At 41.4% G+C, this 16,526-nt stretch overlaps 1 protein-coding gene across 1 annotated transcript in view; it reads right to left on the bottom strand.

Annotated features, from left to right (window-relative positions):
- Positions 1-534: 534 nt before the first annotated feature.
- Positions 535-16,526, bottom strand: part of PLXND1 (plexin D1) — a 164,203-nt gene continuing 148,211 nt past the window's right edge. The window contains exons 31-37 of the mRNA XM_063121424.1: positions 14,646-14,680; positions 13,372-13,476; positions 10,837-11,000; positions 8,784-8,931; positions 5,331-5,471; positions 4,781-4,855; positions 535-3,122 (exon numbers count right to left, since the gene is read on the bottom strand). Coding sequence (XP_062977494.1) covers positions 3,006-3,122; positions 4,781-4,855; positions 5,331-5,471; positions 8,784-8,931; positions 10,837-11,000; positions 13,372-13,476; positions 14,646-14,680 — 785 coding nt within the window. The 3' untranslated portion in view covers positions 535-3,005. The remainder of the gene's footprint in view (positions 3,123-4,780; positions 4,856-5,330; positions 5,472-8,783; positions 8,932-10,836; positions 11,001-13,371; positions 13,477-14,645; positions 14,681-16,526) is intronic.

Here is a 16,526-nt window from a genome sequence, read left to right as displayed (position 1 = left end):
TTTCCAGACATGGTCCAATAGTAGTGTCTCAGTTCCTCAAATCTGGAGCAGGTGCTGAATTCGTTGTGACTCCATATCCTTTTGAAAGGATAGATACTCCCTATCATTCAGTTCAGCCATGGGCTTATCACGCATGCCCTTTTCTGCTTCCGTCCCAGACACACACACACACGTACATTGGCCAGTCCAGGGATTGACAGAAGGTAGATTGGGATTGTTTAACCATAGCAACAACAAAATGACCCCCTTCCTCCCAAATTATACTGATGAAAAGATGAATGCTTGTTGGGGATGGGAAACCAGGAGTGGATTTTAGTGTGGAAGGATTGTGAGTTCAGGTACTCAAAACAAATTCCTGGGCTCAGAATTCTTTACCTGCTTGGTGGATTTTGGGGTTCTAATAAAAAATAAAGCAGATCTCACAAGCATGAAGGCAGCTCATCTCGGGTGTAAGTTACTTTAACGGCATTTACAGCTGGACAAACTACACTAATTTACTTTTGCTCCTCTTCCAAAGAAACATTCCCACACAAGTTTGATCACGTTGTTTTATTACAAAGATATTTTCCTGCCCAAAGATTCTGCCACTTCCATTAAACAGCAGGTAAGGGAAACACACACGCACACACACACACACCTACAAATAACTTGACAAAGTTAAAAATATATTACAATGGAGTTGGGTTCTGTGAGACAGCACCAACCCTTAGTTTCTGGTTTGTAGACAATTTATTTCTTTTCAATGGTTGTAGCAAATATTTGGACGAAGAATTAAATAATAAAGCATATGCCATAACATACATGTGCCAAGCACATTGCTTGGAACACATGAACACACACACACACACACACACGTACACTCAGGAAATACCAATCTGTGAGGGAGACAAAAAGTTCAGTCCCTCTGGCCTAGGGGCTTCTCCAGACAGTGACTTTCTGCACTCTCAATTAGGTGCTGAAACTGTGCTGTTGCTTCCCAAAATTACAGCTGTCTGCAGAGTTTGGGCTAGCAAAATCTCCAATCTTGTCTGTTTTTCTTCAACTCCCTCCTCCTCCTCCTCCTCCCAATTGGTGGTCCAGACGCCTTTCTTTTCACATTCCTGAGTTCGCCCTCTGTGAGTGTGTGTATAATTGGCAGCTCTTCACAGTTCCAAAAAATAATAAGAATTTTGAAAAAAAACAACTCTTTCAAAGTTAAATGTAGCCCAGCTACATTCATAAATTTTCTCTTCTGCAGCCACTTTCTCAGCAAACACATGTAGATTTCCTCAGTTTTGCCGTTCTGTTTTTCATGCCTTATATTCCTCTTTATTTATGCACTGGATAAAATCTGTACTTTTAATATACTGATATATAAAATTCATTGTGACACATCAGTTTCCCAGATAATATTCTATACTAGGCATTTCTGAAAGATATACTTGATGAAGGATAACTACCAATAACAACAAGATTTTGATTGGAAAAAATAAACTGTTCAATTCCCAACCAAGTGATGAAATCTTAGCTTCATAAACTGTGGCAACTCCCCTTTAGACCTTGCCTTTGGTGAGGTAGTGTAGTATTTTTAAAGCATTATTTGGCAGTTTATGAGCTTGGCATCGTCACCAGCATTAGCTGGCTTCCGCACTCATGGTGAGTTCGGATTTCCTTGTATGCAAGAGCCATTGCCTCCGGGCAGCTACCTAAGGTGCTAAAGGGGAATCCTGACAGAGAGCTATAGGACTAGTGTGGTTCTTCTTCACGGCAGAGGCAGAGAGAGAGAGAGAGAGAGAATAATGCTTCCTACTGTAGTCAGTGTAAAGGCATATTGAGAACAGTTAAGGGGCTTCCTATTTATGGAAAATGATACTTTAATGATGATGCTAATACAGGATACTACACAAAGGGATATTATCTTATGAGAGAAGTTGGAGCAGGAACAGACACCATTTTTTATTTTATTTTAGTAAAACTACCAGTGGTCTTGTGTCAAGCCAACTGTATTAACTTTGGATTCATGCTGAACCAAGAGTTCAGCTCTGTACATTCCCTCTAACGTACTGGGGGCCAGAAGGAAGGGAAGGAAGAGCATCCCTTTGACCCTTGCAGTGAATATTTTTTTTTCTCCTTCTCAGGAAAATGATTTCTTGAGCGAGATGGGTATTTAGAGGGGAGTTCGCTGACTGCAGTTCAGTCTGCACAAACATCTGGGAAGCTTTGGGAAGTGGGAACAGCTGCACTGATTTGTTCTTTTCCGACATTGTCTGCTACACAATAACGATCCCTCCAGCAAGGCAACAGCCATTTCCGTTGTGGGGTAAAGTGCTTTCACATGTCATGACTACTTAGGAAGCAACTGCATTGTCTAATCTGTGAGTTCCCCACCTCTTTCCAACCTTGGATGAAGGTGTGGTTACGTTTACATGTACAGTACAAAAATAAAAGGCACAAAATACATCTAATGCAGCAGACTGTGTACAGTAAATGGGTTCCCTGATATTTAAAGTACACAGGAGGAAGAGGGGCACTGTTAGAGGGAGTTCCACTGTTGCTCCGAGGGCCTTTGGAAACCTTCATTCATTGTTCCCTGAGGTGTCTGTTTTTCTCTTAACCACCTCAGCATTGCTTCCATATCCTGATATCTGGTTCACAAACTCTCTCTGGGAAAATGAATGAAGGGAAAGACAGCCGCTTCAAATAAGTGTAGGAGCTCTTTAGAAGAAACAACTACATTTGTCGGTGCAAGTATTGTGTCTCTGTCTGAAAGATCAAATAAATTATGGGTGCCATGCAGTGCAGATCACATAAGGGATTTTCAAGCTGTTTGGTGGACAACCTTCACTTCACCAGATGGTTTAAAGAGATTGGCCAGACCAACCATCAAGTTGGCTTCTTAGTCACCATATACATACAACAGGCTACATACTGACACACACACATATTTCGAAAGGATGTTCCCTAAAAGACAGTGCACTGTAGAGAAGGTCACTTCTAGACGTGGAAGAAAAAGTCCAGGTTGCCACCTATGCTTCACTGCAGCACTCATAAATATTGTCTTCCATAAGTGCAATCACTTGCTCAAATTTGTGCTGCAGTTGTGTGCGTCTCGTTGTGGGATTGGAGTCCAATGCATTCACTATCTGAGGAATAATAAAAATAAATAAATAAATAGCTGGGTCTGAGATTGCAGCTAGTTTGAGATCCTTGCATTCTGACAGTAGAATCTTATGCATGTCTATTTAGATGGAAGCACCATTGAGTTTGATGGGGCTTTGCCCCAGGGAAGTGTTAAGAGGATTGAAGCCTAAGAGACAAGGAATAGTATTTTCTCTGTTTGGTTACTCTGCCTCATTCAAGAACTTAAATCACTCACCTGTTTAAGCCCATCTGTCTCTCCCATCTTGTAGTTAAACTCTAAGTATTAAGAAACTAAGGAAGTGAATGGTGATACCCTGCATTACCTCCTTAATATTCTGCAGGTGAGCTATTGGGGAGAGCGCTATGTGACAATACTACAGCTTTCAGTTTAAGTTCAGCTGCTGAGGATTAAATATCTCCACACTTTCTGAACAACAGACTGCTATAGTACTACAAACTAGATTAAAAACATAGTTTGGAAGTCAATGGGTTGTATCCAGTGTTAATTGTAATTAGAGTAGACCCATTTAAATTAAGGAGATTTTAGTCCTAACTTAAGTCCCATTCATATCAATGAGTCTACTCTACATAGGACTAATCACACGACATGCTAAGCCATAATGTTGAGCTCAAAATGCTTAAACACAGTGGCTTAGCGTGTCATCTGAGCAGGGTCAACACTTGAGGGAGGCAAATTAGATGTTGCCAAACCTTGCTCTAGAGTCTGGTATAAGAAAATTCTTCAAATAACACAGCAATCTTCTCAAATGCACAGATTAACTGTTTTGTGTTTCCACTGAATAAAAATAACATCAAAACCATTATGTATTTTTTAGATTTCCGGTACTATTCTGATCATACTTTTAAAGGTTTGTTATGAAATTCTGAAATGGAGAAACCGCAGTGGTATGGAAAAACTGGGGGAGGGAATGAAGCTTTACTTTAAGAAGTGCTTTAATTACACCAGGCTTCCTTTGTTAAAGTTTCACTGCTCCTTCAAGCCAGTATGTGAATACTAAGACAGAAAAACACACACCTGGCATTTGGAATAAAAAACCTGCCTTTTTTGTTTTCAAGCAATCCTAGGGGCAGAAACCTGCCACTATCATATCACTTGCTAGAGCCTTATTTGTAAATCTGCAGGCCCATCCTCTTTTATTCAATTTCACGATGGTGACCTTGCAGACACCATGACTTACAACATCAAGCTAGCCTCCCCCATTCCTCAACCGGCTTTTTGTAACATGTCACCTGATGAAGAGATCTGTAGATCTTGGAAGTTTGCACATTTTAGATAAGATAGCATGGAGTGAACAACAGCATGTACCGAAGAAATCCAGACTTGTTGGTAAAGGCTCAGTGCAGAGTGGGTACGCGATGAAACATCACGTGACCATTTCCCTATCCATGCAAACATAACCTAGGGGGGATCTACACTACTGCTTTTAAAGCACTTTAAAGCACTTTGAAAACGTTTTGAAACCTGTATATGCAGTGTGTCCTGGGCCCCAACAGTTGTCAAAACTGTTATAAAGCGCTTTAAAGCAGTAGTGTAGATCCCCCCCCACGTTACAGTCAACCAAAGTCAGCCCAAGTTCATATGAATCAGCAATGAAAAGTGAAAACTGGCTCTGCCTTTTAGGCAAAGGAAGCCGCTTACCTGACCGCGGTATCTCTTGGCATATTTGTAAATTTCAGTCATGGCAACATTGGTGTTAAACTCATTCCGATATTTCTTCATAAAGCATAAAACAAACAGGGGAAGAATATTAATCAATATACACCAAGCAATATCCATTCTATTTGACAGAAATCAATTGCACTAAAATGGTACTTGGATTTGATTGTGCTCTAAGCTAACATCAGCATATTTGAACTCTGGTTTTCTTCTAAGTTAGTTAATTAATATGTGCCATACATAACTTACGTGTTGTGGAAAAGAAATGAAACGGTCGTGCAATCAAGGTCATTGCCTTGACTGATTTATACTTGCTTTGGCTCGTTTGATTCTTCATATTATTTTAAACAATAACTCTTAGCAACTTTTAGCTATAGAACTTAATCTTTACATAGATTTGAAATCAGTCTTGTGTATCTTGGATATGACTAAAAGTTCTTGTTCCCAAAATTCTGGGATGCCATTCTGCTGGTGATGTCATAAGCTACTGCTATTCTGGCATGGATACACTGTGATAAAGCTGATTTCTTACCCTGGACTCCTCTGCTAGGTGTGCATTCATTTCTTGTTCGCTGAGAAGTGGCATGTCGTGGATCTGTTTGTAATACCTCTGCACTATTTTTCTGTACTCAGGAATCTCCTTGGCATATAATAGTTTATTAGTAGGTGAGTCCTACAGAGAGAAATCCAGAGAGAATGCATGGATATTTTATCAGCTGATAACTGGCTTCTTAGCATCAGAGTAGGAGCATATTATGCAATAGTACTTAAGAAAGCAGCAATTTGTCCTTCAAAATACTGAAATGCAGTGGCACGTTAAAGAACCCATTGTAATGGAATATCTGCACATCTATAAACAAAGCTTGTAATAAATACAATTAACTAGAAGCATTTGCAGATATGCATACCTGCAATAGCACATTTAATGGTGATCTGGCTCCAAGACGACCCTTTAGAATTTTCTTGAGGGAGGGCCAACAACGTATTACAATTGCATTTCACTATAAATGCAGCTTGCAAACCAATGTACAGCAGGTTGATTTTATCTCTCGCCACTTGAAGGACTGAACTATACCAGAGGTGGGCAACCTCCAGCCTGTCAGCCAAAAACAGCCCACAAGGCCTCCTCAACCAGCCAGAGCCTTCCCGTTCTTGTCCTACAGTCTCTATAGGAAGATGGTGCAATCTCCCAAAGACAAAACATGATGGGTTAGGTCCAGAATTAGGCATGTGCAACCGCACTGGTAGAAAGTGACTTCTCTGCCCCCTCCCTCCCCATAGCAGTCCCACCAGCCACCTGAGAGTGCTACAAAGAGGGTCAAGGAACCATGCTGCTGGAGGTGAGCTGTGATGCAGGGAAATCCTGAATATCATGAGCAAAGCCCTTCCATCCATAGATGCAGATCTTGCATCCAACCCTGTAACTTAGTTTGCATGATTGCAGGATGGCGAATAAGCCACGGTGGCTTGTGAACCACCCTGCACATGCTAGTCAACTTCCAGGGGGATTAACATAATTACCCTCGGCAGTGCAGCTTGTCATGTCAAGCAAACCCGGCCAGGGTGGCCAAGCCGCCATCATGCGAACTGAGCCAGTGTGTGTGTGTGTGTGTGTGTGTGTGTGTGTGTGTGTGTGTTTTAAATGGTGGGTAACTTTCAGTCCCCAAGAAACAAAGGGAGAGGATCTTCTGGATAAGCATACTGAGGGACTCTACTAAAGTTAGTTGTGATTAAATCATGGGAAAATAACAAGAATGGATCCAGAAAAGTATGACATGCTGTATATATATGTAAGTTATTTTGATGTTAGGGATTTATTTTCCCCACTTTACTCAACAATGCCTTCTTTTATGTGATTGTATTTCTGAAAACATTTCCATCTGCTGTCTGACCCCAGCTGACCTACTCTACCCTAACTTACAGTTTGACAAGGAAAATTGTAGGTATTTCATAACAGATGAAAAAATATTCAGAAACCCAAATACACAAAACACACATCTCTCATTAGAACTTCACCCCATATTAATCTCTCCCGATGAAGCAGTTCCCAGTGCTTTCAGCACAGAGTAGAAGGTTCAGCTGTGGTGGTTTGCACAGGCCCTCTCCACACTGCAGCTCTGCGTTACACACGCTGTATATGTGCCAACACTGAGAGGGATGTGATTTACAACATTCCCTAATAAAACTTATTTATCTGGAAAGTTTCAAATGTCAACACCAAACTCAGCAGAGCCATGAGAAGGACAATAACACACACACACACACACACACACACACACACACACACACACACACACACACTCTCACTCTACAGTTGCTCCTGAATATTGTCCTGGGAGCTTTTATATAGGAGCAGAATAAGGTCCATGGCAAAAAGTTTGTGGTCTTAATCCAGAGATATTATTTACTTGTATACATGGCCTTTCATGATATAGTTGCATTCCCGGCCCCCGTTCCTAACTGCAGCATAGAACTCCCTTCTCTCTTCTTGCTGAAATAAGACAACTGAGTTTATTTATGCTGAGAAGTTCCAAATGACACTTACAGCTAGAGACTGATTATAAATATTGATAATCCCTAGCTTTAACTGTGCTTTAACCATTCCTACTCTTACCTGGCTTGCTAGTGGTAATTTAAGTAAGGTATCTCCTGATGAACCTGGCACATATTGGAAGAGGTGTTTCCTATTGCATGCCTTCTGTGACAAAGAGCTTTCCTTCACAATCAAACAAGAATCACTCTCATGTGTAAATTTACATAGTCTAAATCTGCTCTGCCACCATCTGAATGTTTAAGTATTACTCAGGTCATTTTAACAGCTTGAGAACATAATATGGGAATGATCTCTAACAACCTAGACCTCAACTCTATTCCAGCTTAGATTCTATGAGCAACCAATCTACTTAACTGAGCATTAAGCTCCTTTTAAAACAAGTTAAGGTGGTCTGTAGGAAAGTTGGTGCAATCTTTTGAGTAGTGCAAGTCAAAAACTATAATTTAACAAAAATGGATTTATTTAAAATGAGTGGGATCAAACCCCAATCCTGAGCAAAATCATAAAGAAAGTATACAAAATGGTCCCTTTTGGTTCTATTTTAGCTACAAGGTGGAATAATGCCAAACAGGCCTTTGTTATAATTAATGGTTGCAGCACTCAAAAGATCCATCCCATAAATCAGCATTCGGCTTACTGAGGTCAGGAAGCTTCCTAGACTCCATTAGAACACAGCATATAATATCCAGCTAGTGGACAAGAAAAAAGAAGAGAGTGGAGAATTCAAAATGTCCAAACAAAGAGAATTAGAATTGGTGTGACACATATTGATCCCCAAATTATTACCTCTGCCTTATCTTTGCGAAAGGATTTAGGTTGGTAGCAGGTAAACAGGTGTTTTTGCTTTCAAAATGGTGCCCCTACTTTTAAAGTGGATAACAGAAACAGGTGCACTTTGGCCATGCCCTCTGCGAAGCGTTGGGCATGAAAACACCAATTTGAAAACAACAACCACATCTAAAACTGCACCAATTTGTATTCCAACAGAGTGGAAATAATTTTAAATCAACCTTTCAACCTGAAATCACCCTTCTATTGTTTTCAAACTGGAAAGTGATGTCACGATTCTGAAGTTGAAACTAAGCAAAAATACCTGGAAACAAAGCCTAAACAAGGCCTGCTGGTTAAACTCAGTAACTGAGTTATATTGTCAGATCTTCTAGAGGAATGAGTTCCAATATCCAGGTTCTGCCATGGAAAAGGCCCAGCCTTTATTATTAAAAATAATGAAATGGAAGGAAGTATTTGTATCAGCTTACTTGTTGTTATCATATCAGTCTATAGTTTTCATTTTGCCAGTTTCTTTGCTTGACTACAACTACAGATTAATCACCCACCCGCTCTGTCTTTTTCTTGGCTAGGTTGAAACTAGTTGCAAAAGAAATGGAAGACATTTATGTGGAAATGAAAACACCATCCTTCGTTACGTACCTTGCCCAACTGCAGATCAGAGATGGAGCAAGCATCGATAAAGGCCTGGGCTATTACAGACAGGCAGGCATCTATATGGTCAGTTTTGTCTATGTCAAAGACAAACTGGGGGTTCTTCAGAATGTTGACCCAAAACCTCAGAGGTAGGCTGCACAAGTAAACATACAATTGATAGACATGGTTGTCGTTATCAGTCATTCATCACTCCATTATAGGGCGATGGAAATAACACAGGACTATAGGAGAAATAAAATATACACAGTAGGAACTGAATACAGTGGGGTTCTGAATTGATAGGACTGGGAGTGTTTCCTGTTCATGATATTCATAGTTTGACCTTCACGCTTTCTTTCTGGCTTCTAATTTTTCTGTCTTTCTGAAAGCACAGATATTGATCTGCCAGAAGTTATTTCTATGTTGGCAAAGGTGCCTGACTTACTGCTCAGAAAATATATGGCGTGAAACTCCCACGGCATGGAGAGAAACAGCACAAGATTCTGTGAACACCTTCTCTGTTCACCCACATAAGCTGCCACAGTTCATTCATCTTTTGGCTCTTCAGCTAGTACTGCTACCACACTTGCCAAAGAACATCGATGCATCTGCCATTGAAGAGCTTTACTGTACTTGCTTAGGACAAATATAATAGGAAAATACTCTACTGATTACTGCCTAACAGGTCCAATTGCCTAAGAGACAATCAGCTGTTCCTCACCTTTAATAAGCTTATCTACACTCGTCCTCAAATACAAGAAATCTATAGAACTGTATGCATTTACACAGACACTTGTGGTAACCTATATTCATATGAATACTAGCTGATAGTTCTGATTTATTCCTGAACTTGGAGCTGGAATGATTGTTTCCCCTGCGACAACTTGAAAGGCATCTCTCTAATATTCTCTGAGGAGTAGATATTTTCCACTGCTGAGCAGTCCTGAAGCTATTTCTTGCTCTCTTGCCATTTTCGTCCCATTTCTTTTCTGTATATTTTCTCTCCTGAGGAACTACCATTGAAATCAAAAAGACTTGCTTGAACATAAGCATATTTAGAATTACAGCAAAATTCTATTTTTTCCTTTGTTTGTTTATTTCTATCTTTGGTCTTGTGCCTCAGAATTGTACACAAAAAAATATTATGTTGCCTGTTATGTTATCTAAGGCCTTAGTTAGACTGGGCTTTATCATGGGGCAAAGCCTGGGATCATCCCTGTGTGTCCACATAACACACAGGGGATCCTGGGATCAGGGAGGGATGATCCCTCCCTTGCCCCGGGATAGAGCCCTGCCCTTTGGGCCCGCTTTTTCTGCGGTCCCGGGCTGAGCCCGAGACCGTGGAACATGTGGCCCGTTGCGGCGATTACTCGCTGGGAGCTGCGCACATCGGGGTTAGAGTGGGAGGAGTGGAAAAAGTAGTTAAAATTTAAAAAACCTTACCTTTAGCGCAAGACCATTTGTGCGCTCCTTCCTCTTTAAAAAAATAATAATGGCGGGCACGACGCCTCTCTTCCTGAGGTCGTCGTGCCTCACATGTAAACGGAGGAGGGCTCTCGTGTTAATTACAACGCGAGATCTTTGTCGCCGACTATAAAGTAGGTCTAGCTAAGGCCTAAGAATTTAAGAACATAAGAGGAGCCCTGCTGGATCAGACCAAGGGTCCATCTACTCCAGCACTCTGTTCACACAGTGGCCAACCAGCTCTCGACGAGGGACCAACAAAGCAGGACATGGTGAAACAACACCTTCCCACCCATGTTCCCCAGCAACTGGTGCACACAGGCTTACTGCCTTGAATACTGGAGACAGCATACAACCATCAAGGCTAGTAGCCATTGATAGCCTTTGCCTCCAGGAATCTACCTGATAACTGCTCACTTTCTCCCTGCACCCTCCCATCTTTCTGGGTCTGGATCCTTAAGCATTCTGGCCTTCATTGCATACTCTTATTAATAATTCTAGTGATTAATAATATAAGCCATGATTTATTTTGAATTACTAGATTTTCATACGTGTGTTTGTGAAAGGCAGAAACAATGAAAATGATTTTCCTAACCTGTTGGTTTTCCAAATGTGCAATGTGTCTGGGTCAGAGATCCCCCGTTTCTCTGCTTGCTCTTCCAGGAAATCAAAGAAATATTTGATCGCCAAAGGTGGCTTGTCATCTCGAATACTCAGAATGGCTTTGAATAAGTCATCCAGGAATTTTTGCAGTGTGCCCTGAAAAACAAGAATATTCCTTTTGGCCTAAGGAAGCAGCAACTATGGTGACTAAGGTGTTATTAAGACATGACTATTCTTTTTCCAACGAAGTTGAAGAAATTGTGCTATAAAATGACTGAAAGGAAGGCGCAGGCAAAGCAGAGCCTGTAGCGGGAGATGTGGGTTAATTTTGTGCACAGTGATATAATTAGCTTTAGTTTGCATTTAATCTTTTTTGGCACTAGATTTCTCCTTCTCTGTTGCTGGAACCCAAGAGCACATCTGTGACTGTTCTGTGTGGTAAACAGTGGGAAAAGCTGCAGACCCCTGGGCGACTCTTACGATCTCTCCTGCAATTATGAATCACAAAGCTCTGGAATTGCAGGCCGGCTTAAAGCCAAGCACTGTGTCCAAGTCCATTAAGAGCAATCGTGCTGATGCTGTAAGTGGAGTTTCTTAATGTAGACTGGACTGTTCACCACCACGGCATCAGGCAGTCCCAGATATTGCAGAGGTGGGGGTGTGTTTTTTGGGTCTTGTACAGTGTCTGAGATCCTAGCAAGACCAGCATTTTCCCATGAGTGTGAAATGCAGGAGTTGAGGAGATACTATCACATTCCCTAACATGTTCCAGTTCCATTTAAGTAACAAAACAAGAAGCAGAAGTCATGACATCAAAGTGCTTGGAAGCTCCACTTGTGCAATCTGTAATCATTTTTTTTTTAAAGAATAGCATTACATGTTGGGAAATGTAGGCTAGCAGTAAGACACAGCTGATTTAAGTTTTTCTGTCATGTTTTAGCTCAGTCTTGCACATAGGCCAAACAATTCTTTAACAAGACTACATGCTTATATTAGTCATTTGTAGGCATGCGGAGGACTTACTTATGTGTTATACGCCAGCATGTGTAATCTAGGGGCTGTCTTGACGTTGGTGTTTGCCCCGGGGTGTCTCCAAATCTGCACTGTTGGTTAGATGACGCAGCTGCAGATTCGAAGCCACCCCAGGGCAAAGAAGCGAAGATGTGCGGCTGAAAAGTCAGGGACTTAACCTGGCTTTTCCAGCCAGAGTGAGCTCAGCCCAGCTCTTCCGCTGGCCTGTCCTCACTCAGAGCAACTCTGGGGGTGTTACCGGGCGGAAGGCAACCTCCTATGGGTCGCTAAAAGTTGCGGGCCGGGGCGGGCCCAGAGAGCCTAATGGCCACCGGAAAGACTGTGCTGCCTTCCCTCGTTAGAACAACTTGCCACCACCGCGTACCAGGGGTAGCGCAGGGTTTGGCAGCGGAGTGGTGCCAACCCGGCACTATGAAGGCAACCCTCTAATATTCAAATGCACTTTTGGAGGTAGTGAGCAGCGTGCTTAACCCTTACACCACCTGCTGCTTCTCACCATAACTCCAACCCAACTGTTTAAAATTCATTCAAAACATTTATAAGCCATTTTTATTTATTTATTTTTAAAACAAATCTCACAAACATGTGCCTGGAATGTCACAGGGAAAAATGGTTGGGTGAGCGGAGTGTTGAAGGGGAAAAGCAGCAGGCAGGGGAAAGATTAAATCCCCCCCCCCATTCAAATCACCTCCGCTCTCGAGGCACATTTGCCTAGAATCAGTGGCTGTTGGAATATTACAGGCGTGCTAATGTTTTATATATTATTAGCACGAATGTGATATATATTATATACCCTTTTTGCCAATGCCTTCCGAATTATGATAATACATCATAATGCATAATAATGCATACATCATAATTCTTAAAAACAAGGTACAAAATACAAATATAATCCAATGCTTAAGTCGTATTGTAGTGTAGCGTATAGTTCTTTTCTGGGGGCCTGCAAGAAAAGAAACAAAACTTTCTTCCCATAGGTAAACATGAATTTATTAGAACTATGGATTTTTAAAGGTGTGCTTATCTGAGTAGATCTGGTAAGCTAACAGTACAGTTGTAAGCATATTTATTCGGAAGGAAGTTCCATTGAGTTCAACAAGACTTACTCCCTAGTAAGTGTAACATTGCAGCCTAAGACTGCAAACCTATGCACACTTATCTGGGACTAATCTCCATTAAATGTAATGTAATTTATGTTCTGAGAAAACAGACATAAGATTGAACTACAAATATTCTTCCCATATTTGATAAATGAATCCAGCTATTTTCTGGGTGAGAGACGTAAAAAGCTGAGCAGTATTGGGATGTTTCTTGAAGATCATGATTTGTGCCAATTGCTTCTCCCATCTATTAGAAACGCAGAGTTGGTAATATGCACTGAACAAGACTGCTGGAATCAGAGATTTGGTACCAGGTAGATATAAGGTGGGTTGATACATGCCAGCATTGGTCACCATTTCACACTTAACACTGCTCTAGTGTCTCTGTCTCCTACCTTTGTGGAGAGCAATCTGGTCAGGTAGATTTCAGGAAGGACTTTTTTCCTATGGTTCTGTCGATGGGATTTTTTATTTTCATTCAATTCATCTGTGGGAAGGACCTGCCAATAGCAAAAAGACAGGATTATTATTACCACCACTTACTGAAATCCCAAAGTAGTTTATAGATTGGTAAAATGATTTCGTTTAAAATAAATGCCAACAAAGCATTTATATATTAATCTTTTATCAATTTTGCTGCGTGGTTTTATCCTGGTTGTGCTTTTTATACTGTATTTTGCAATTGTGCTTTTAACCTGTTGGTTGTTTTATTGTGGTTTTAATTTTTTTGAACCGCCCAGAGAGCTTCGGCTATTGGGCGGTATAAAAATGTAATAAATAAATAAATAAATAAATAAAATAAAATAAATAAACCAGAGCATTCGGATTATGAACAATGCAACAATATTAAAAACCAATTGTACTATTTGCCAGCTGGGCTGCTTGGTTCCTTTTCTCTCCCTCCTCTTAATGAATGAAGATATCTGCTATAGATTCAGTTTACAATGAATTCAGCTGTCTGAAACATCACGAGCCACAATGCTCCTTTCCCTTCTGGTAACTGACAGTTTATTAAGGTAAAATATGTTAGAAATATATGCAAGATTATGATTAAGATTTAAGATAAAAAATTGAGTTCTCCCCTTCTCGCTGCCAAACATAATGTGTATTTAATTATTTTCTTATTACACAAACAATGCAGGAATCGCAGTTGCTACACACAATCCTTGGTGGGTCTGATCCTAGGCCAACAAGCTGGCCAGCTGACAAAAGCATCGGTCTGCATATGGAAAGCATTCCGAGGTTTGTCTTCGACAATAAACCATGTGCAGAATTACTGCCCTTTCACTCTACATTGCTAAACTGTGGAGGAGGAAGGTGGGGGTTTGTTTCATAACACACACACTTGGCAAATTTCATTGGATCAGACCTGCCTCCCACCCATCAAACAAATCTGGCAAAGTAACTATGTCCACAGCTTTGCATAAAGCTGGTGTGTGTGTGTGTGTGTGTGTGTGTGTATACGGTGATGGAACTTTACTTAATTTATCTGCACTGTGTCTCACACACGCCTTCTGGGTGTGTGTGTGTGGATACAATTCTCAAATAGACATTTTCTTACAAAGGAAATAGGGAAGAGAGGGAGAAATGTCCCCTAAAGAAAATATCCCTAGCTCACCCACTGTAGGAGAAACATTACTCTGGACTGCTCTTGGAATAGAATACTTACCAAATGAAAGTATTTTTCAGTGTCCAAATCTTTCACTAAAAAAACAAACAAACAGAGAAAATGAAGGAAAGAAAATTTCTTAACTTGCTATTTTGCACAGCAAGTCTTTTCTAAGAAGGAATGCCTGGGTATCTCTGCTGCCGAGGATAACCAATAGCCATAACACACAATATCCTTACAGCGCTCAGAATGTAAGTAATATTAACCAATGAAACATTAACCGACGCAGGTGACATTTGCACGGAGTCTGGTGGTAGAATCTATGTTTTCTGATTTGGGGACTTGACGCAGTGGCTGAATGAAGAGGAAATGATGGGACACACTGGCTTCCAGTTCTGCTCTCCAACTGACAGGCTTTGCTGCCTTTCACCACTGAACATTTGTCAACTCCTTCAAAATTGCTTGAACAGACTTTAAGAGAGAATCAGACCTGACTCGTTGAGGAAGTTCCAAGTCAAATCCTCCCCCACCCTCAACTCTGAATCCTAACTTATTACATACACAGGAGGCTGGGGTAGAGGAAACTGATGTAAGCAAGTAGAATGTTTGTTACTGGGTGTGTCTGTCATATAAATATAATAAATAAATAAACAAACAAATATTAACTGAATTAGTGTGTCCCATCATTATATAGCAATATAATAAAGTTATTTTAGAACAGAAAGAAGAACCTAACCGTATTCCGCTATACCTCCATCAGCAACAGGAGACTTACATCAACTTATTTCTCTCTATATTTTTACAACAAAGTGTAGATGAAACACGTCAACAATCAAATGCATTCCATCCCATTTGAACTGTGCATGCTTATTAAGGACAGTTGCTTCACTGAAACAAGAAGGGTAATCAGGCGGGAATGGAAAAGTTTCCTGCTTAGAGCTACCTTACACCGGATATAGTGAATTTGCGCCATTATGTCTGCTGCAAGAGGAGTGTACTGTAATTAGACCACCAAGGCTGCGATCGAGGGGCCATGGGATTTTTGAGACAAACCCTTTCCAAGGTCTTAATCAGAGCTCCGACCTCAGAGTGATTTTTCTAACGTCAAAACCTCTCTTCTGGCTCTTTCCAGTGGAGATTTTGACAGTGGTTCCTGCTACAAGGTGAGAGGCGGACACTGTGGAGCATGGAAATAGGCACGCTGGGGGTGAGCAGTTGGGTGGGGAGGAAGTGGCCAAGGATCTGAGGGATCCTAAGCCTTGCCAGCTCTCAATCGTGCCTCCAGCACAGCCCCAGGGGTATCTGACGGGGTCTTAGGTTCCTCTAACACAGCCTTTCTCAACCTGGGGTGCTCCAGATGTGTTGGACTACAACTGGCTGGGGCATTCTGGGAGATGCAGTCCAACACATCTGGAGCGCCCCAGGTTGAGAAAGGCTGCTCTAACCGATGTTCCCTCTAATAGCGGGTGGGGGAATGAAGCACCCAGTGCTTCTGGTGTTCCTTCTGCCCTGCCAGCAAGAGCTCTTTAGGGCTCTGGACAGAGCAGCGCCTACGAGATTAGGGCACCTCCATCGCTTGGGCTCCTCAGCTGTAGATCTGGCTGAGGCAATTGCAACCCTATACACATTTACCTGGAGTAAGTCCTCATTGAACTCAATGGGGCCTACTTCTGTGTAGGCATGTATAGGGTTACACTATAAGAAAACAGATACTGCTTCCCTCTTTTGTGAGACCTTATCTTCCAGAGAAAAGCAAAATGGCGCAGAATAAGAAGTATTTTCCTCTTCGCTGGTGACCTTTGAGACGTTCCCCCCCCCAAAAAAAATTGGTTTTGAAGCATCTGTCAGTTTCCGTCTCAAAGTGCCACGCTGACTGCCGAAAAACTCGACCCGCTTACTTGCAGACTTCTTACCTAGCTAAAAGCTTGGTGTCTGAAGAGG

Source organism: Elgaria multicarinata, chromosome 3, assembly GCF_023053635.1.
Source record: "Elgaria multicarinata webbii isolate HBS135686 ecotype San Diego chromosome 3, rElgMul1.1.pri, whole genome shotgun sequence".
In the NCBI taxonomy this organism is placed as follows: Eukaryota; Metazoa; Chordata; class Lepidosauria; order Squamata; family Anguidae; genus Elgaria; species Elgaria multicarinata.
The sequence above is the reverse complement of the archived record's forward strand: the minus strand, read 5'-3'. Positions and strand labels throughout refer to the sequence as shown.